This window comes from Camelus bactrianus, chromosome 13 (genome assembly GCF_048773025.1).
Source record: "Camelus bactrianus isolate YW-2024 breed Bactrian camel chromosome 13, ASM4877302v1, whole genome shotgun sequence".
NCBI lineage: Eukaryota > Metazoa > Chordata > Mammalia > Artiodactyla > Camelidae > Camelus > Camelus bactrianus.
Window position 1 is genome coordinate 42,966,112 of NC_133551.1, and position 21,742 is coordinate 42,987,853.

Here is a 21,742-nt window from a genome sequence, read left to right on the forward strand (position 1 = left end):
GTGTATGCAGCTCAATGAGTTTTAACAAATGTATGCGTTGTGTATCCAATCCACTTCCCATCAAGATGTCTATCATGTTAGAAATTTGTTCTCTTTTCTAGTCAACCCCCAACCCTGCTCCAGGCAATCACTTATGTAATTTTCATTACTACATTTTGGTAACTTTGTTCTAAAACTTCATATAAATGGAATCATACAGTATGTACTCTTTTTACATCTGGCATTGTTTACTCAACATAATGTCTGAGATTCATCCATATTGTTGCATATATCAGAAGTTCATTTTTATTATTGGATAAGATTCCTTTGTGTGAATATGCCATATCTGTTTATTCATTGGTTGATGGACATTTTGGTTGTATCTAGTGTTTAGGTATTATGAATATTTGTATACTAGTCTTTGGTGGACACATGTTTTTATTTCACTTGGGTAAATTCCTAAGAGTGGAATTGTGAAATTGTATGCTAAATGTTTATTTAACTTTATATAAAACTATCAAACTGTTTGCAAAGTAATTGTGGCATTTTACATTCCCATCAGCAATGTATGAGAGATCCAAATCCTCACCGTCATTTGGTGGTGTTAGTCTTTTTAATTTCACCCATTTTAGTGTGTTTGAAGTGGATTTCTTTGTGGTTCTCTTTTTTTAAAAAATTAACTTTATTGATGATAAAATGAACCCTTTTAAAGTGTACAGTTTGATGAATTTTGACAGATGTATATACCTACTTAACTACCACCACCACAGTCATTGTTCCTAAATTTCCCTATTATCCCTTCCCTGTCCTTCTTACACACGCCAATCCTTGATTTGCCTTCTTAGAGATTAAATTAGTCTTTCCTAGAGTTTCATATACGCAACATCATGTAGAATTTTCTCGTGTCTGACTTCATTCATTTAGCAAAATGTTTTAGAGATGCACCCATGTGGTTGAATGTATCTATAGTCTGTCCCTTTTTATTGCTGAATAGTATTCTATTGTACTTAGACAATGTGTTATACACAAAACAACTTTTGCCTGTTGTTGGGCATTTGGGCTGCTTCTAGTTATTGGGTGTTGTGATTAAAGCTGATATGATATTCTTATGCATGTCTTAGGGGATTATGTTTTCATTTCTTTTAGATAAATACTCAAGAGTAAAATTGCTGGATTATATGTTTACCTTTATATATAAAACCATGATAGTTTTGAAAATGATTGTACAGTATATGAGGCTTCCTGTTGTTCAGCATTATTGCCAAAGCTTGTATCTGTTTCTTGTCTGATTTAATTTTAGCCATTTTAATAGGTATGTGGTGGTATCTTATCATGGTTTTAATTTGTATTCCTCTGATGTTTAATTTGTATTTCTCAGACTATTTAATTTGAACAGTTTTTTATATGTTTACTGTCTATTCCTATATATTTTTTGGAAAAGTTTATGTTCATATCTTTTGCCCATTTTCTTATTGACTTGTCATCTTATTGAGTTATAAGAATTCTTTATATATTCTGAATATAGATTCCTTCTCACATACACACACACACATATATAACAAATACATTTTCCAAGTTTGTGACTTACCATTTTATTTTCTTACTTGTGTCTTTTGAAGTGCAGACATTTAAAAATTTGAAATCTATCATTTTTTTCTTTCATCTTTTGCTTTTGCTTTCTTTCATCTCAGTGTTGTCACAGGTTTCTACTTGTTTTCTTGGTGTCCTCATCTGTAAAATGAGTGTAATATAAGAGTTAAATGAGTTAATATGAGTACAGCACCTAGAGAATGCATAGCACCTAGTAAGAACTATATTAATATTAGCTACCTTTATTGTTACTACAACTCCTTTACTCAGAAGTTATCATTGAGGTTTTGGGATGCTGTCTGTACATCCCTGGCTCATCTCCCTCCCTTCTCAAGAAATCTCATTGGCATTTTCTTTAGGGGTCATTTGTTGAAAAAATATAAAAAGACCAAAGCCAAGATTTGCTATATGTGTATTAGATGCTGCAGTTTTACAATCCACCAATTTACCACTGGCTCATTTTCCTTTCATATCTGACATTGTAAGGATGTCTTCAGGAGTTTTTGCTATTTCCCTTCCCCAAAGCCCACCATGAGTGTCATCATTTTCTCCTTCTGTTGAGGCCGAAGATAATATCTTCATTTTCTTATGGCCTACCTCTGAACTTGGCTTTCACTCTGCTAAACATATTTCTCGTGTCTTCCAGTGGACCCTGGGAAATGACATTTCAGAGGGTATTGTCAGATTTTGCTAAAGAAAACTTAGAGGCTGGATTCTTACCGTGGTAAATTAACTGATTAAAAATATCATAGACAGAATTAGGGTGAAAGCAATAAAATTATGCTAAAATGGATTTTCAAACTTCTATAAACTAGGTCAAGGCAAGATGCTATTCTTAAAATATATTGCAGTCTAATGAAAAGCCACCATAGTGTGCTTGAGTCAGTCCCAGAGATAGAAATGTTGTCTTTATTCTCTGTTTCTTTGGCCAAATATTTAATCAGTCCCTATCATTATTTTCCTATTTATAGAATGAGAGATATATCTTCCTAGCCAAAACAACAACAACAACAACAACAAAACCCAACCAAACAAAAAAACCAATGGGATAGCATTTAGCAAATGATACATGGTTCTTATCTGTTCAGTATTGTTTCTAGTCTATAATCTAGGTTTTGCTAAATCTAACCTCTTTTCTAAAGGTATTCCCTTGGGGAAGGTTAAAATAGGAGTTTGGGATTAACAGATACACAATACTATATATAAAATACATAAACAACAGGGACCTACTGTATAGCACAGGGAACTATATTCAATGTCTTTTAATATCTTATAATAAACTATAATGGAAAAGAATCTGAAAAAGAATGTGTGTGTGTATATAACTGAATCACTTTGCTGTACACTAGAAACTAACACAACATTGTAAATCAACTATACTTCAGTTAAATAAATAAATAAATAAATAAATAAATAAATAAATAAATGTATCCCCTCTATTTGTGCTCTCCTGGGCCCTACATCAGATACCAGGCATCCCCAAAGTCTAGCATAGTACCTGGCAATGAATAGTCATTTGGTAAGTTTGTTGAACCAAACTTTTAATTTTACCCTGTATTTCTTGAGTCTTTATTGTTTCCTTTTCCAGTGAATTCTATTTGAACTCAAGAATTCACTATTCTTAAGAAAAAAAAAGCAAATAAAAACTTTTTGCAGCCGTTCTTCTTACAGTCCCTGTCCTTATCCTTTTCACACTCTTTCAAGATCAGTTATACTTACTTTCTTATTTCTCATGTATTTCTTACCCTTTTATAATCTAGTTCTTACTTAAACTGTCTATTCGACTGTTTTCACATTTAGAAGTTTTGTCTCCTTACAGTACCTTCATTGACCTCTCTATGACACATTACTGGTCTTTTCCCTCTTTTCTAACCCTTCCATTTTTATTATTTTGTTTTTGTTTTCAGCTTTCTCTTCTCTTTTTCTTACATATATGAATTCTTCAAGAGTCTATTTTTGTCTCATTTGTCTTCACTCTTTGGTGAAGCTTTCTTCTTTAAGAAATCTTAGAGAGGGAAGGAATTAAAATATTTCTAAGGCTTCGTTTATTTGCCTTTAAACAGGTGTTACTTTACTTAACCTAGCTTTTATTTTTAAAAATAACTTTTTAATCTCTATTTGGATATTACCTGAACTTCTCATAGTAAATTTGTTGAATAATTTTTTTCCGTGTTAGAAGGCATGTTATGTTATTTCTGTTAATATATCTCCATTGCTTAGCACAGAGATTGGTATGTAGTTGGCAATTACAGTCGTTCTTTGGTATCTGTGGGAATTGGTTCCAAGACCTGCTAGGGAATACCAAAATCTACAGGATGCCCAAGTCTCATAGTGGGCCATGCATATCTGTGGTTCTAAATCTGCAGATTCAACTAACTGCCAATTGTGTAGTACTGTAGTATGTAGTTATTGGGGGAAACAAACCAACAGAAATCCGTGCATTAACGGATCCATTCAGTTTAAACCTGTGTTAGTTCAAGAGTCAACTGTAATACATATTTGTTAAGTCAACAGTGATATCCTGCTGCTACCTCAAAGTTAACGTTGCTCAAAAGTCAATTCATCTGAATTTTTCCTTTGCTTCTCTGTCTATCCATTGTTCAGCGTTCATATCAAATGCTATCCATCTTCTGAAACTTCCTTTCCTCCTCACAGTCAGAAAGCTCTCTCCGTATTTTATATTTCTTTAGCAAATCATACTTTTATTGTACCTTCATTATGGATTACATTTTACTTATTTATATGTAAAGTTTATCATATATATAGGTTTGAGGTCAGGGGCTAACATTCTGTCCAAAAACAAATACATTATTTAAAATGGTCTAAGAGCTTAGAGGAGGAAAAGGATTGAAAGTGAGTGTGTCAAACTACCTTCTTCTCCTCCATCTTGCTACTTTTCACTTACCCTTTAGCCTTAGTTGAGACACTGTTTCATCCAGGAAGCTTTCTGTGAGCCTTCCTCAAGTCTTGACTGTGTGGCTATTTATTCTTTGTACTCCTCTAGCATCATTCACTTAACAAATTGTTGAGTGCCTTTTATGTGCTGGCATTGTGTTAGGCAATGGGGATAAAGTGGTAAACAAAATTGGTACCATCTCTTACATCACAGAGCCTACAGTCTAGTGAGAAAGGCAGACATAAAACAAATAATCACCGAATAAGTAATTACCAATTCCTGTGAAGGTAAAGTAAGGGGTTCAGTGTGAGAGTAAACTTAGTAGGTGGAAGAGGGGAGAGGGATTTGATGAGAGAAGAATTTGGGGGAAAAGTATATTTAACAGAAACATCAATTAAGATGATTAGGAATCAGCCATACAAAGAATGGGGGAAAGGGCATTCCAAGCAGATACAGTATTTTAGAAGGCCCTAAGAAATAAAAGAACTTGATGCCTTTAAAGAACAAAAAGGCAGGCCCATCTTACTAGTATTAGTATTAGCTCATTATAGAGATGAGGAAGCTGAGGCTCAAGGAGGTTCAGTGCATATAGAATATTACACTAACGTCATCAAAGTAATAAATGGGAGAGTCTAGATTCAAACTTTGGACTTTATAAATCCTTAGTGTTCTTTCCATTATACCTTGGCATTCTCTAGTGAAAACTTGAACAAAATCTTTCCAAACTCTGGTATTTTATTTTGTTTCCAACATCATAGAACATTCTCTTACCATTTTCTATTTTTTAACAAAGGAGATATTTGTATGTGGAACCATTGCTGTCAACAGAAAAGGGGTAATTGACCTGGCACCACACAGAGATGCTTCTGTTGAATTTGTGGCTTTGAAAACTGATTTTAGCATTTGCTTGACTCAGAGAATTTATGGGCCTCCAGAATAGTCAGAGTTCTATGATATCCATCCACTGTCTATATTAATCTGTGGATTTCTTTGGATTTTGCCAGTGGAGTGTTAGAAGTCTCAAAATTCATAGTGAGCATCTTAAACTATTTTGTTTCCATTCAGTAGTGTAACTTTGTAAAGACCTACCTCTGGCAAAGATTTAAGTTTGTTTCACAAAATACACAAACTCCTTTTTGCAGTAGATTTCTAGGCAATTGATAAAACATTGAAGTGTTAGCTTTTCTTTTTTCCTTTTTTTATTTATTTCTTTTTTGGGGAGAAGGAGGAAGAAGTTGTTATGATGCAAATGCAGAGTTGGAAAAGTCATTTTTTTCCTTCAGGTAATCTTTTCTATTACACTGCAATGACCTGCCTACAATCCAGGATATAACAGCCTGTTTGCTTAGTAGCCTTCAAAAATGTCTGTATCATGTCACATTTGTGCTGTGTTCCAAGTAGTTGGTGACTCGTTAGCTTAGAGACCAGTTTCAGGAGTGTTTTATATAAGGAAACTTCCCCAGTGATGCTCCTGCTACTTTTGTAACCTAATGTAATTGTGGTGTTGTGTTTATCAAAGAACTTTTGCCCCTATATTTTTTCCTTCTACATGTTCTTTTCTCTGAGAATAATGATTGTAGCATGAAAGAATGAATTTAATTCCTGAGCTAATTTTAACATTCTTATTGGTATTTTTCATTTGTGATTTTATGTATTCCTCTCAATCTGAGGAAGGAAGTAATATTAAAAAGATTAAGGTATTGATTTTACTTGTTCTGACATCCTTAAACATTGGTCTTATGGATGTTTTACTTGAATGAAGACTGTGAAATTAAGCTTTTAATGACTCAAGATTTGGGGATATTATGTTCTAAATGCATGTTTTTTTTTTAATTCTCTAAAATGCAGTTTTATTATATAGTAGGAGAGAAACATTTAATAGAGAATTTTTTTCATTCCTAAGGAGACGATATTTTGTTTAAATTTTCAAAGTATACAGGGGTTTTTACCTCACCACATTCCACTCAGCATTTTCCTGTTTCTTTAAATGATTTTCTCTGTTTTCTGTTTGCAGGCAGCTATAAATGGTGTAATACCCCAGGAAAATGGCATTCTGCAAAGGTATGTTATAGTGTGCTTAATGGTGATCGGATGAGAATTTAGCAAACCAAGAAAGAGACAGTTGTTAATTTTCTTGGTCTTGCTTTTTGATAGAGCATTTGATCTTTGATGTGTCAGTTCATTAATACAGTTATTCTTCTTTCAGACATTTTTATTAGTTATACAAATTTCCTAAAGTCTCCAACTTCTGTCTAATGTTATTTCAGATTGGGTGATAACATTTTTAAAGGTGATTTTATTGTTGAGAAAACTTTTCAAGGTCATCTCATTCATAAGATGGAAGGAACTGAATCCTTTAAACTGTTAGTAGTGAGAAAACATGGCTCAATAACCGCAGAGCATGTTTATCATCTAACTATACAGACTTTATCCCCAATCTTGCCAGTTCTTTTTTCCCTCTCCTTTAGGTTTCTAAATTAAGTATATGATAACTTGCAACAATTTGAGTAAGTTTTTAATAATGAAACTTCCTAGAGCACTAAGCTCTTTTACCTGAAGTACCCAGTGTTAACATGTGGAACAGTCTTCGTGGTTTTATGTCATTGCCAGAGGCAAAATTATAATATGATGCCAAGAGAACTATAGTAGTCAAAAAATAATTCCTGAAATTAAAAATAAATTCATAACTTTTCTTAAAATTGGAGACTGGTTCTGGATTAAAAAAACACACTATAAAGTCATAGGAGGTAAAACCATTCTCTCTTCCAAGTGTAGTTTAATTACTTGATTTTTTCCCTCCTCTCCTCTCAATTCAAACTTTGGCTTAAATTTTGGTGGCTGGGATTTCTAAGTCACTGAAGCATGATCTTCTAAGTGCAGATGAGGCAAACAGAAACAGCAGACTAGGAATGAGGTTGTTTTGAAGAGGAAGAAAGTGCTGTTGCAAAAACATCAAAAAATTCACCATAAACTTCAAGATGTGCTGTACTTTGTAGGAAACTGTGTATATTTAGAAAGGAAGAAAAATTCTGTTTGGTACCTCTACCACCCTTAGTGATTAATGGTTTTTAGGTGAAAGCAATGATAAACAGACCTAGTCCCCACTCCCACCTTTTTTGAAACCTGTAAGAGTTTCATCCAGAGTAAATGTGGCAGATTTCCAAAGTCTGTACCAAATTTTTGTTTATTTGTTCTTTTTTTCTCCCTCCGCCCCCCCCCCCCCCTTTTTTTTTCTGGTTTCAAAGCGTCAGTTCTGTTGAAACCCTTGTCTAGAAAGCAAACCATATGATTACAGGAACTTCCTTCAAAATTATTTTTCCCCTTGGTTTAGAAAGTTTTAGACTGCTAAATATGGCTCCAGTTTTATTCTTGAGTAAATGTTATTCCACTCTTTGTGCCAGAATTTTTGCTTGCTAAACCCTTGTGGATTCAGCTGCTGGGTTCTGAGTACATATTTGATACATCTTGACAATTACTAGTATTTGCTATGAGTGAACTGTAGAAATTCCCTGATCCCTGGAAATATCCCAACTTTTCCTGTAATAGAAGATACTTTTTGCTTAATATATTTTATAGCTAGAGATTCAGTACTAAATTGATTCCTAATAGGGTTACTATAATATTTGGGCTTTAACTTTCATCAGAGTGGGTTTTTGTTTGTTTTGTTTTTCTTGTTTAAAGAATGAATCATATGTCTATAGAAAAAAGTAATAGCTTTCAACTATTTTCAACATTTTCCTTCCTAACTTTGTTCTTTAGTTTTGAAATGATTGTGGATTTGACATAACTGAAAATTCCTTTTGGATTTCTACTGCCCAGAGGAAATGAAAGAGGGCTCTTTGTACTTTGTCATAGATTTAACACTGAAAATGGAAGACACAATGCTAGGAATGGTGTATGTAGGCCGTTAAAAGAATCTTTGTTTTGTATGTTTGATTTTTATAGTTAAGTTGAATGTAGGGGAGGGAGAAGAGCCCAATCTCTGCTTTATAGCTTTTCCTGAAATCAGATTTTTACATGAGTTCAAAAGTGGAAACATTTTTTTTTAATGTATTCATAAGTTCAAGGCAAAGAAACTAACTTTAAAAAAATGTTTAAGGCACTGTGCTAGGTAATTGATGTATTTTTCTTTATTAATGCTCATTAAAACCCTTCAGAGTTAAATGCTCATGTTTCATAGATGAGGAAACTCTAGATTAGAGAGTTTATGGACTCACTCAAGACCACAAATGTTGTAAGTGGTGGAGTCTGGATTGTCTCATTTTAAAAGTCATGCTCTTTCTTTTACACCACTTTGTCGTCTTCAGTTCAGTAAGCCAGGCGTGTCACAGCCTTTGTTTTAAGATTTTTTTCCATTGAGTTAAGTAGTTGACATTTAATTCATGTATATAACATTTTTGTTCCATAATTTTGTTTTTACAGTTACTATTTTAGTTGTAAGCAAGTATAGGCAGATATTATTTATCCCTCGTTTTACAGGTAGAGAGAATAAGGCATGAAGTTGCTTGGCCCAGATGATACAGCATGATGTTGATGGAGTAGGAAACATAAGCAAGTCTTCTCCCTCATCCTCCAGGGCTTATTTCACTGGACAGTACAATACTAATATAACATATTTATAAAGTGTAAAACTTACGCAGTCATAAACATAAACCATTCATTTAGTCATAGCAAATACCAAGTGTGTACATATATATTTACTACATCTTGGTATAGTATTTTATTTATTCAGAATGTTGTCCAGAGCCTTTCAGAATTATTTTTGGAGATTATTGTTAGAAAGAAGCGCTGATGAATTACTTGTATTAGTAGAGAATAGATGCTAGATTTAAAAATTGAAATAGACAAGTACAGAGTTTCTGTTTATTTTGCTTTTGTTCATTGCCTTCCAAGGACCTGTGTGGTTTGTAGAGAAAAGTTGAGTAAGGAATAAAACACTACTTTAGTTGAAGTTTAGATCTAAAATAAATAGATTTCTCCATAGAGTTTCCCTTACCAATCAGTGTCTTTTTTTTTTTTTTTTTTTTGGATTGTTGTTCAACTAGAGAAGACTAGCAAGTTCAAATTATAGATGAACAGTCTTAAAAATACTGGGGTTTCTTTGTTGTTTTGTTTTGTTTTTGAGTCAACAGTTTTGGATGTCTTTGCATTCTTTGGATGTCATTGAACATTAGTCACAACTGATAACTGGTAATCTCTCTTCCTCTATTTTTTTTTTTTTTTTTTGGATTGCCAGTAAAAACTTCCAGTGTAAATTCATTGTTTTGTTGATCTTTAAATAGAGTAATTATGGCCAATAAGAAAAATTTCAAGTGATAACTTTAAAAAGAATTCTCTTTTGTGGCTGACAAACATACCAAATAACCTGCTTTGATTAGATATATTAAACTATCTCCTAGAGTTGGAGTTTGGTAAAGAAAAAAATAAAACTCTCTAGGAATTTCAAAAAAAAGGGGTTTTTATATAGGGAATCTGTTACACAGATATGGAGCAAGTTGAAAGAGCAAAAAGGGGATACTGAAACAATCCAGATATAATGACTGTAGGATCACCAGGCCCAGATGGGTGTGGGTCCTGCTGGTCAATGAGGAAGGGAGCCTACTTAAAGCTGCAGCATCCTCTGAGAAGGATAGGCAGAGCCAGGACTGAATGGGGGCAGGTGCGAGGCATCCACTCTAGGAAGCCTACTCCAGGACAGGCCTGCCCAGAAGAGCCCCCTTTTGATCACTAAGGGGTACAAGGTCACTCCTAGTACTGGAGGAAAAAAGGAAAGAGCTTGGGAGAGGTTGAGGTTACCAGAACTATGCAGCTCAGAGGAAGGGCTCTAGAACTTGACACCAGACATATAAGAAAGAAGTCTTTCTTTGACAAGATGCAGAGGCTTCTTTTAAAATATTGAAAGAAACTGGAAGCTAACTCCAAAGGTTGATGCTGAAAACAAATGGGTGCCATTGTTAAGGTGCTGTCACTGCTAGGGTAATGTTGATAGCATGCAAACTGTGATCAGTGTGCAAACTGTAATTTTGTGTGTGTGTGTGCGCACATGTGCTGCCACTGTCCTTCGTTCTGTTATTGGTCACAAAGCCATGGTTGTTATTTACTAGTTTCTTCTTCCTCTGTTTATCCTATATTCCGTTTGCCAGTACCTCAAATAGTCAAAGTTCTTGATCTGGTAGGATGTCTCAAACATTCATTTTTGAAGAGTCAGAATCCTTAATGGACCTGCCTTTTTAAAAAATTGGTTCTAGTTTCCCATTAACTCTTAATTTTGGGCATACCCTAGAAAACAGTTCATTAGGTAGCAACAACCTGATTTTTTCCATGGTAATCAGAGCCTGCTACTACTACTGTGTCCTTTGCTAATTGATTCAGTAGCATGAGGAGTACAAAATGACCAAGTGGCATTTTCAAATTCTAGTACAGTGGAAGTACTGTGGAAACATTATATTTTATGATCTCTGAACTGCTAGAGCCCAAAGTTGCAGGAAATAAAAATTTGGTAAGTTATTAGGTGTAATAAGGGGAATCACCATCGCTTAATTCCCATACCCATTTTTTTTTCTGGCAATATGAGTAATAGCACTGTGTTTTGGTCACTGATACAAAGCATATACCATTTCGTTTAAGGTAGAACCCTAAATTATGAAGGTATTTTCTTTTAACCTGTGCCATAACTATTTTTACCAGGCTATTCCACTGTTCTGTCAAGTGAGATGCTTCTGGGTAATGAATGATGCCAATACTGCACTTCTTTTGCTGTGAAATGAGTTCCTTGGTTAGAGCCAATATTGTGTGGGAAGCCATAGGTCAATAAAGCATTCCCTAAATCCGTGAATAGTGGTGCTGGCAGAAGCATTGCTTTCAGGGGAGTCAATTTCGTATTCAGAAAAGTGTCTTTTTTATGTGACAACGCATCATGCCCCTTTCATGATAGAAATGACCCATTACCTGAGGAATGGTTCCATATTGGGGGCTCTGTATTGGTCTTTGTTATTTGCAGTTTATTTGTAGCTTCCCTAGCCAGCTTCAGACTTGGTAAGGGTAACTTTACATTATTGTGTCTATGCCTTACATCCATCCCTGTTGGCATGGTTACATCGTACATTAATACATTGAGCAGACCTGGGGTAGCAAGGGGAAAAAGTTGACTGACATCAACAGAACAATATCATCTTATCCATATTGAGAGCCTCCCCCCTCCCCCAGCAAATAGCTTATAGACAACATTCACCTCAGAAACATATATTCACATTTTGTGTCAACTCTGAAAGATCCATTTCCATTTCTTTTCCCGAGATTTCCATGTCAACCAATTTTCTTTTTATTCTTTCCAAGTCCTGATCAGTTGGCCAACCACTTAACTATTGCCCATGATTCAGTGCAGATTTATATGTCAGGCTGTTTCTCCTTCTAAATTAAGTGGTCAACCTGTAGTACAACCTTAAGTTCTCCCCACTGGGAGGCTTTTCTTTCAGTATGTCTTCAGGGATATCTTTGATTAGGGTTGTGATGTTTCAGCATCTGTTTTTGGTTGGTACCAGCATATTATACATAACCATTCTTTCCTTTCCCAGTCCAAATTTTTTCTTTCTCAGTTATCTTAGTTATCTCTTATGCATTGATGGGAAGTACAAGGTGCAGCCACCGGCCTTTTACTCTGATATGATTCTGACCACTGGACCCCAGCAACTTCACCAAAGTGGCAGGCCCCTACATTTTTGTGGTGCGTATCTCCTAATCTCTAGCATGCATGTATCTTACCAAAGCATCCAAGTACCTGCTGCTTGCTCTTTAGGACCAGTCTACATTAATGTCACTGTAATGTTGTTTTGTAGAATACCTAGGTGATCAAGATCTGTCCAGGCTAGATTATTATGACAAAGAGCAAGAGAGTTGACATAATCTTCAGGAAGAAACAGTGAAGGTATATTGTTTACCTTGCTGCGAGGAAGCAAAATACTTGTCATGGTACTTGCAAATTAATATAGAGAATGTTGTCTCTTCCTACGTAATAAACCTAATTCCATGGGTCAGGAAGCCAGTATGGGATATCTGTCAGGATCTGGGGGTGGGGGGAACACAGGGTAGATTGACTGGATTGAATGAACCCAGTGTGAGTGATTTGGACCAAAACTTCGTCTACTGCCATAATCTTCCACTTTTATATCCCCAGGAATTAGTATTTGTTTAGAGTTAGCATCTGGCAATCCCCTGCAGATCTGGATGTTTTCCTTTTGTCAGTACACAACCCCCTAGTAAATGACTACAGCTCTCTGGCAAGTCCTGAGGAAAAATTACAGTATATATGTGTGGCTCTGCTACATTTTCTTTGGAAAATCAAGGACTTTATGTCTGTGAACCAGCTTGTGTTTGGAAACTGAGAGTGTCTGTGAGTCTCCATTGTAGTTATGGAAGTTGGAATTTAGGCTGCCAGGTCTAGGTTTCTACTATTTATAGTTCATGCAATATTTTAGTCAACTGACTTTTAATTTTGTGTCTTAGAAATACCATGTTCGATTAAGCAGTACTAGAGATCTCTTCAGGTTGAAATCTTCTGATTGCCACTTTTTGTCCATGCTGTCAGTTAACATGGTTGTTCCCACCTTTTTCTTATTAAACTCTACTCTTTGACCTCTGTACTCTGGGATCTCATCATGCCTATTAGGGAGTCTTTTTCTGTGATGTCATCTCCCCATGTCATTCCCAACCCACAGATGACAGCCACTATAGAGTTTTTCAAGAATGCAGGTTCCCGTACTCATATATTTTTCAATGCTTTAGTGCAGTGTTCTCTGAAACCTCATGGACAGTTTAACGGGGGGATGTATACAGAATCAGGTTGTGCATAGTAAATCCACTCCAGCATTTGTATTTTTCTAAACATCTGAATTTCTTTTATATTTTGCCAGGAAAGTTTGGGCATTTCATTATATGTAGGCTCCTTTGGGACTTAAGTTTAATTCAGTCACAAACAAACTATTAGAGGTACTTAAAGCTGCTTAAGCAAATATGTTATATTTGGCCCTGTCCAATCTCTTTTGGTAAGATGCACTTCAGATTCAATTCTACAACTATTCCCTGGGTTTTTGCTGATATAATTTATCAAAATCTTATACTTAACGTTTGAATGTAAGCTATCTTCTTTCATTTAAGACATTGTACTTGTTTTCTTGGAGCATGCCTGTATCTGTTTTCAGAGGCATTAGGGAATGGTGGAGGTAGGTCTGAGAATAGACATCCCCTTTCAAGGCAACTGTCTCAGGTAAGAGTATTAATAGTTTTCAAGCAAGAATAGGCTAACCTTCTGTCATGGGAGGAGGAGCTATTTCTATTTACAAAAAAGACTCAAAAGAGACTCCTGGGGTTCAAGATTCCAGCCTTCATCTGAGTTCACTCAGGTATCCCCATTCCACATCTTAGGGTCTCACTCCTTCTAAAACTGGGGCTTAACTTTCACAAAAGAGACTTAGAGAGTATGTATATTCAACTTTGACTGTAAGCGTACAAGCTGCAAAATTAAATTTTGAGTCTGTTTGTTAGGAGGATCATACCTGTGGTTACAAGAAATAAGAAACTTTTTAAAGTGCAACTTCAAAAACTCTATAACTTTCTTATCATGTATTGAAATGAAAGTTAAAAACTCCAAGTGTGTCATTTCCATTAGAGTCAGAAGCAGCCTGCCCATAGTCCTTCTTGTCATTATTACCAGCATAATGGTCAAGTCAGACAGTCATTTTGTCTCCTTAGGCACTTGTTTCAATAGCGATAATTTAATTAATCATTATGCCATTGCATGACTTGGATCACTAGTATCCCATTTTCCATTGGCAGGGAACTCAGCAGTGTGCATTGACGGTCAAGGCCATACATAATCAAGCCAATTCCTTTATCCTATGTTTCCTGGGACACCTCTGTTATCAAGGAAATGAAACCACACCAGAATATTTTAACAGAGGGAATTTAATTTAGGATTGGTTACACAGATGTGGAAGACTGAAAAAGCAAAAAAGTAAAACTGAAGTAATCTAGATATAATAACTGCTTCAGGAAGTTACCACTTGAAGGTCTAGGGAACAAAAGGATTAACAGAACTTTGAAGCTCAGAGGGACTTTTGGAGCTGGAGATCAGACCTCTGTGAAATGTATACTGTCCAGCCACTACTTGTGCATTAGTGGGAATATCAAGAAACTGGTTATAAGAGTGCTGAAAAAAGCAGGAAACTGAAAGCTACAGGCTAATGCTAATGGAAATGCATGCAGATAGGAAGAAAGAGGTCTTTCCTTCTCTCCTCCTAACTACTAACCTCTATCTAGTATCCTCTATTTGACAGTCTATCAGGAAACCATATGCCAAAGGAAAAATATAATTTTGTAGAATCCTAGCCCTTGCATTACAGAATAGACTATAGAACGGTGAATTTGGAGTTAAGAAAACAGTAAGTCAGTGACCACCAGCCTACTAACGTCTGTTTTTCTTAGGTTCTGAGAAGTTGTGACAAAACTTAAGAGATGTGAAATATCATTGCACAGATTCTGTTCATAGATACTTATAAGCTCACTTCAGGTTCCAACTTCTTTCTGCTTTGGACATTGTCTCTGTTGTCATGTCTTCCTTCCTTGAATGTAACAACTGGGAGAAAGGATAGGTTTTTGTCTTTGGCTCAGAGATTACTAGAGTGTCTGAACTGAGCTAGTCACTTTCATACTTTTTTGATGAACGCCTACAGTGAGAAATGCTTGGAATCCAAAACATGCATACTACAAATATGGCCTAGAATTAAAAGTTTATAAAACAATACTTATTAAGTGACATACTGATAATTTCCCTTTCCTTCCCTTCCCTTATTCTTGTTTTTATTCTTATTCTTATGCTTATTCTTATGCTTCTGCTTATTTTTATTCTTACTCCTTACTCTTACTCTGTTAAAGACTTATCACAACCACAAAATCAATTATGTAATCTATAATGTGATAAACACTGATCAAAGCAATATTGTGAAGTAAATGTAAATATTTTCTCCTTATTAATTGTATAAACAGTGTTTAACTTTGACATGTTTTTTGGTCATTCTTATTGTTCCTATTCAGCCTTCCAGCCATTGTTTTTCCTTAAATTCAGGTTGAGAAGAAAGAGATTTTAGAACTGACCTTGTAGTTCTGGTGGTGGAAATATACAGTAATGATATTTCAATAGGAGCATTCCTTATGTTCCCTCCCACTGAGGGGGAAAAAATCTGGTGACTATATATATATAATAAATTAAGTCAGATTAAAAAACTAAATTATTTATAATTATTCCTTTACTTATTAGTTTGTCAAATATTTGTGTACTTTTGTGTATAAAATCTCAAGCTCAGGGCAGATGATATTGCCATTTAAAACACAAGTGTGAGCTTCATAATTACTGATAATGGTGAGGAGTAACTAGTCTGAGGTAGTAAAACATGCTCTGAGTTGAGAAACAGTCTGAGATATGAAGGATAAGTATAATTAGCTAGAAGAAAGATGGAATTTTGGAGTGGGATAGGAAGGAAGAATATTCTTAGAAGGAATAGTTTATGTCCCCTCATGAAATGGGAAAGATCAAAGTAAGACAGAAGAAATGAAAGGCTGTTGTGCCTGTTAGCACTGAGAGATGAAGATAGCATGGCAAAGAATAAGACTGGGAAGGTAGATAGGATTCAGGTTAAACAGGGCCTTGTAGGCCACTTTGACAATTTGTTTGAAGAACAAAGGGGAGTATAGAAGAAAATGAAATGAAGACATCTGTTGAAGGCATGGAATGAGATGCAGGGGAGCAAGAGTACATATGGAGAGATTAGTTAGGAGGCTGTTGCATTAGTCCGTATGAGAGGTGATTGTGGCTTGGACTAGGGTGGCAGCTTCAGAGAGGAAAGGTGGATGACTTATCTAAAAGATATTTAGGAGGTAAAATGGAAAGGATTAATTAGATGTGGGAGCTGAGAGAGAAGCTGTCAGGGATAATGCCAGAGGTTTTTAGCTTAGGCCGCTGACTGGAAGAATAATGGAGGAGAATCAGGCTTGGGAAATGTTAATGGTTTCAACTTTGGCTCTACTGAGATTGAGATTTAAGATCTTACTAGGTACCAGGCATTGTGCTAAGCTCTTCATATACATTATCTGATTTGATCCTTACACATATAATTAATTTTCCCATTTTACAAATGAGACAGCTATTAAGTGGACACAGCCAGGATTTCATTTTATGCTTTAAGGATGGAGAGATTTAAACATGCTTAAATGTTTTTGAGGAGAATCCAGAAGAGAAGATGTTGAGACACTAGAAGGAAAGGGATGATCCATAGTGTAAAGCTAATGAGAAGATGATTTTAGGTTCTGCATAGATAGAATGGTGTCTTCTCTATTTTAGAGAAAGAGAGTGCATATGTTGGCTAGTTTCGGGATTTGTTTGTCATAAAGATAAGGGAATTTGTTGCTGATGGCATCTGTTTTCTCTGCAAGGTAGAAAAAATATCTTTTAAGACTTAGGAGTGCGAGGGACAGTAGAAGTTGAAGGATGATAAAGTTTCAAAATAGTTTTTGTGGAAAGTAGAATTAATGAATCAAATAATGATTCTGTGAGTAAATGAAAGTTAAGACATTCTGTAATTCATAGAGTTTAATACGACGTTTTACCAGCATCATAACAATATAAGGCAGAAGTCTAATTAATGATGTGTATGACATTGCTAACAGCCATAGAATGACAAGGATGGAAGGAAGAGTAATGTGGCTTTCAGTCACTGGGAGAGAGATTTTGTGGAAGAATTAGAATTTAAGTTATTCCTTGATGCACAGGTAGGTAAATTTGATACGAACAACACAAGCCAAATATGGTTCTTAGTGGTAATCTGTAGTAATTTGGTTGATGATAATCCTTCTTTTATGTCAATATTTCAGTGATTATGGAGGTGAGACCATACCAGGACCTGCATTTGATCCAGCAAGTCACCCAGCTCCAGCTCCTGCTCCCTCTTCCTCTTCGGCATTTCGACCTGTAATGCCATCTAGGCAAATTGTAGAAAGGCAACCTCGGATGCTGGACTTCAGGGTTGAATATAGAGACAGAAATGTAGATGTGGTACTTGAAGACAGCTGTACTGTTGGTAAGGTTTTTCCTACCATAGAGCCTTCATAAATAGTTCCTTAGATAAACATTTAGCTTATGTTTTCTTTTGAGTGGACTGCTAACAAGAAGGGGGAGAAAAGCAAATTGAAACTGACATTTTTCTGTTTAGATTTTTTTGCTCTAATTTTAAATACTGTCTTGAGATTGAGGTAAGTTTGAGAACGCTTTTGTTCCACATGTGTGGAAGGGTATATGATGCTGTTTTAGATACAAATCAAACATCTGGGAGTTTAAAAAAATGCTATAACTAATAAGTATGTTGATACCAGTATTAAGTATATTGATATTTTTATAGCTGAAGCTCACTGATTTTTTGTACTATGGTTAATGAAAGATCAGAAATAAGGCATGTTTCCATCATTATGTTTCCTGTGAATTGAATAAATCCTTTAATACTGTCCTTTCAAAGGAGATTCAAAGTGTATGCCTGCCATTTGGGGACAGACTTTATCAGAATTCTGTAGAGAAGCTATGTTGAACTTATGTTTGATGCAGATTATTTGATCCATGTTTGTTGTAGAACCAGAAATTTTATTACTTTCTGTTTTAATATAGTTTTGCCGTAAATCTTAATTCCAGATAATTCTGAAATTTTGCTTTTATTACTTTTTGGGGAGATCTTTTCCTAATTTTATGTAATTTATTAATTGAAGTACATTACAGAGAAAAAACAAGGCTGTTAAAAGAGTGATTGTTCCCAAACACTAATCAGATTGTCATTCCTTTATTTTAAAACCATTTAGAAACTCTCCATTGTTTTTATGATAAAATTCAAATATTTTAACGTGGACTGTAAGTCCCTGCTTGATTAAGCCCTGCCACATTTCTTGTTTTTGTCTATTACCACTCTCCTTTTGCTTTCCATGCCTAAGTTATAACTGACTTCTTTTAGTTCCTTGAATAGGTTATTAGCTCAGGGACTTTGTACTTGTGTCTTTTTTTGTCTGGATTCCTCTCCTAGTCTCGCCCCTTCACCCCTTGCCCCTTCTCCCCTTGCCTATCCCCATGCCTCAAAATAGTCTCCTGTACATGCATTTTTACCCCCAATGTGGTAAAATATATATATAAATGAGATATGTACAGTATAGTTTTATTAACTACAGGTACATTGTTGTACCAGATCTCTAGAACTTTTTCATTTTGCATAACTGAAACTCTGACAGCAACTCCTTAATTTCCCCTCCTGCCAGCACCCTGGCAGCAATCATTCTACTTTCTGTTTCTATGAGTATGGCTATTTTAAGTATCTCGTATAATTGGAATCATGCAACATTTGTCCTTTTGGCTTATTTAATTTAGTATGATATCCTCAAGGTTCATTCATGTTGTAGCATATTACAGGATTCTGTCTTTTTTAAAGCTGAATAATATCCCATTGTATGTATGTATCACATTTTCTTTATCTGTTCATCTGTTGATGGACATTTATGTCGTTTCCACCTCTTGACTATTTTGAATAATGTTACAGTGAAGATGGGATTGCAAATCTCTCTTGAGACTCTGCTTTCATTTCTTTTGGATAAATACCCAGAAGTGAGATTGCTGTATCATACGTTAGCTCTATTTTTAGTTGTTTTGAAGCCTCCATACACTTTTTCATCATAGCTGCACCATTTTACATTCCCACCGATAGTGTACAAGGGTTCCAGTTTTTCCACATGCTTGCCAACATTTGTTATTTTCTGATATTTTGTTTCTATTTTTATAATGACCATCTTTTTATTATTTGTTTATTTATTTATGCCACAAATACTTTTTACTGAAATACTGTAGAACTCACTTACACAATAAGGTACGTAAACTGTTTCTAACAGAGGAACCAAGGAACATCCAACTCTCCAACGTGAAGAGCATCTTGTCATTTCTAGAAAAGTCCTTTGACATTTTAAAATCAGCTTTGACTATAAGGTCTGGGGTAATGCTTGAAGCCCAGAGTGTCTCTGGAGATGCTGCATGAGAGTCCCATTGCTGCTTTGGTGGCTGGTGTAATGGCCATCTTAACATGTATGAAGTGATATCTCGTTGTGGTTTTGGTTTGCATTTCATGATTAGTGTTACTGAGCATCTTTTCCTATACCTGTTAGTCATTTGTATGTCTTCTTTGAAGAAATATCTCTTCAAGCCCTTTGTCCATTTTTAAATTGGGCTGTTTACTTTTTTGCTGTTGAATTACAGGATTCCTTATTTTTTTTTTTAACATTTTTTATTGATTTGTAATCATTTTACAATGTGTTAAATTCCAGTGTTCAGCACAATTTTTCAGTCATTCATGGACATATACACACTCATTGTCACATTTTTTTCTCTGTGAGTTATCATAACATTTTGTGTATATTTCCCTGTGCTATACAGTGTAATCTTGTTTATCTATTCTACAATTTTGAAATCCCAGGCTATCCCTTCCCACCGTTCACCCCCCGGTAACCACAAGTCTGTATTCTCTGTCTGTGAGTCTATTTCTGTCCTGTATTTACGCTTTGTTTTTGTTTGTTTGTTTTTGTTTTTGTTTTTTAGATTCCACATATGAGCGATCTCATATGGTATTTTTCTTTCTCTTTCTGGCTTACTTCACTTGGAATGACATTCTCCAGGAGCATCCATGTTGCTGCAAATGGCATTATGTTGTCGGTTTTTATGGCTGAGTAGTATTCCATTGTATAAATATACCACATCTTCTTTATCCAGTCACCTGTTGATGGACATTTAGGCTGTTTCCATGTTTTGGCTATTGTAAATAGTGCTGCTATGAACATTGGGGTGCAGGTGTCATCCTGAAGTAGATTTCCTTCTGGATACAAGCCCAGGAGTAGGATTCCTTACTTATTTTGAGTATTAACCCCTTAACAGATATGTGGTTTGCAAATATATTGTCTCATTCTGTAGGTTGCCTTTTTACTTTGTTGATTGTTTCCCTTACTGCACAGAGGCTTTTTAGGTTAGAGTAATCTCACTTGTCTATTTTTACATTTGTTTTCTATACTTCTCATGTCATATTCAAGAAATCATTGCAAAGACCAATGTTATAGACTTTCTTTATGTTTTCTTCTAGGAGTGTTATAGTTTCAGATCTTTAATCCACTTTGAGTTAATTTTTGGGTATGTGTAAGATAAGGGTCTAATTTCATTCTTTTGTGTGTAGATACCCAGTTTTCCCTGCACCATTTGTTAAAGAGACTGTCCTTTCCCCATTGTGTAGACTTAGCACACTAGTCAAAGATCACTTGACCTACATGTGTGGGTTTATTTCTGGGCCCTCTATTCTATTCCGTTGGTCTCTATTTCCGTCTTTGTGCCAGTACCATACTGTTTTGATTACTTTGTAAAATGTTTTGAAATTAGTGTAAGTCCTCAAGCTTCATTCTTCTTTCTCAAGATGTTTTGGCTTTTGGGGTCCTTTGTGGTTCCGTATGAATTTTAGCATTGTTTTTCTTTTTTTTTTTTTAAATACATATATTTTAATGTGTCAATTTCTGGTGTACAGCATTAATGTTCCAGTCATGCATATATACACATATATTCATTTTCATTTTCTTTTTCATTAAAGGTTATTACAAGATATTGAATATAGTTCACTGTGTTATACAGAAGAAATTTGATTTTTATCTGTTTTTTATGTATAGTGGCTAACATTTGCAATTCTCAAACTCCCAAATTTATCCTTTCCCACTCCCTTTCCCCTAGTAACCATAGATTGTTTACTATGTCTGCAGGTCTGTTTCTGTTTTGTAGATGAGTTCATTAGTGTCCTATTTTTTCTTTTCTTTTCTTTTCTTTTCTTTTCTTTTCTTTTCTTTTTTCTTTTCTTTCTTTTGTTTTTTAGATTCCACATGTGAGTGACAGGATATGGTGTTTTTCTCTTTCTGGCTTACTTCACTTAGAATGATGATCTCTAGGTTCATTTATGTTGCTGCAAATGGCACTATTTTAATCTTTTTATGGCTGAGTAGTATTCCATTATATAAATATAACAGAACTTCTTTATCCAGTCATCTGTCTATGGACATTTAGGTTGTTTCCACGTCTTGGCTATTGTATATAGTGCAGCTGTGAACATTGGGGTGCATGCATCTTTTTTAATTAAGAGTTCCCTTAGGATATATGCCCAGAAGTGGGATTGCTGGATCACA

General features: G+C 35.1%; 1 protein-coding gene across 2 annotated transcripts in view; it reads left to right on the forward strand.

Moving 5' to 3' along the window:
• Window positions 1-21,742, forward strand: part of FAF1 (Fas associated factor 1) — a 376,835-nt gene that overhangs the window by 97,457 nt on the left and 257,636 nt on the right. For both annotated transcript variants that reach the window (XM_045514318.2, XM_010951821.3), the window contains exons 3-4: window positions 6,480-6,526; window positions 17,387-17,592. In XM_045514318.2, the coding sequence (XP_045370274.1) occupies window positions 17,487-17,592 (106 nt within the window). In that variant the 5' untranslated portion in view covers window positions 6,480-6,526; window positions 17,387-17,486. The remainder of the gene's footprint in view (window positions 1-6,479; window positions 6,527-17,386; window positions 17,593-21,742) is intronic.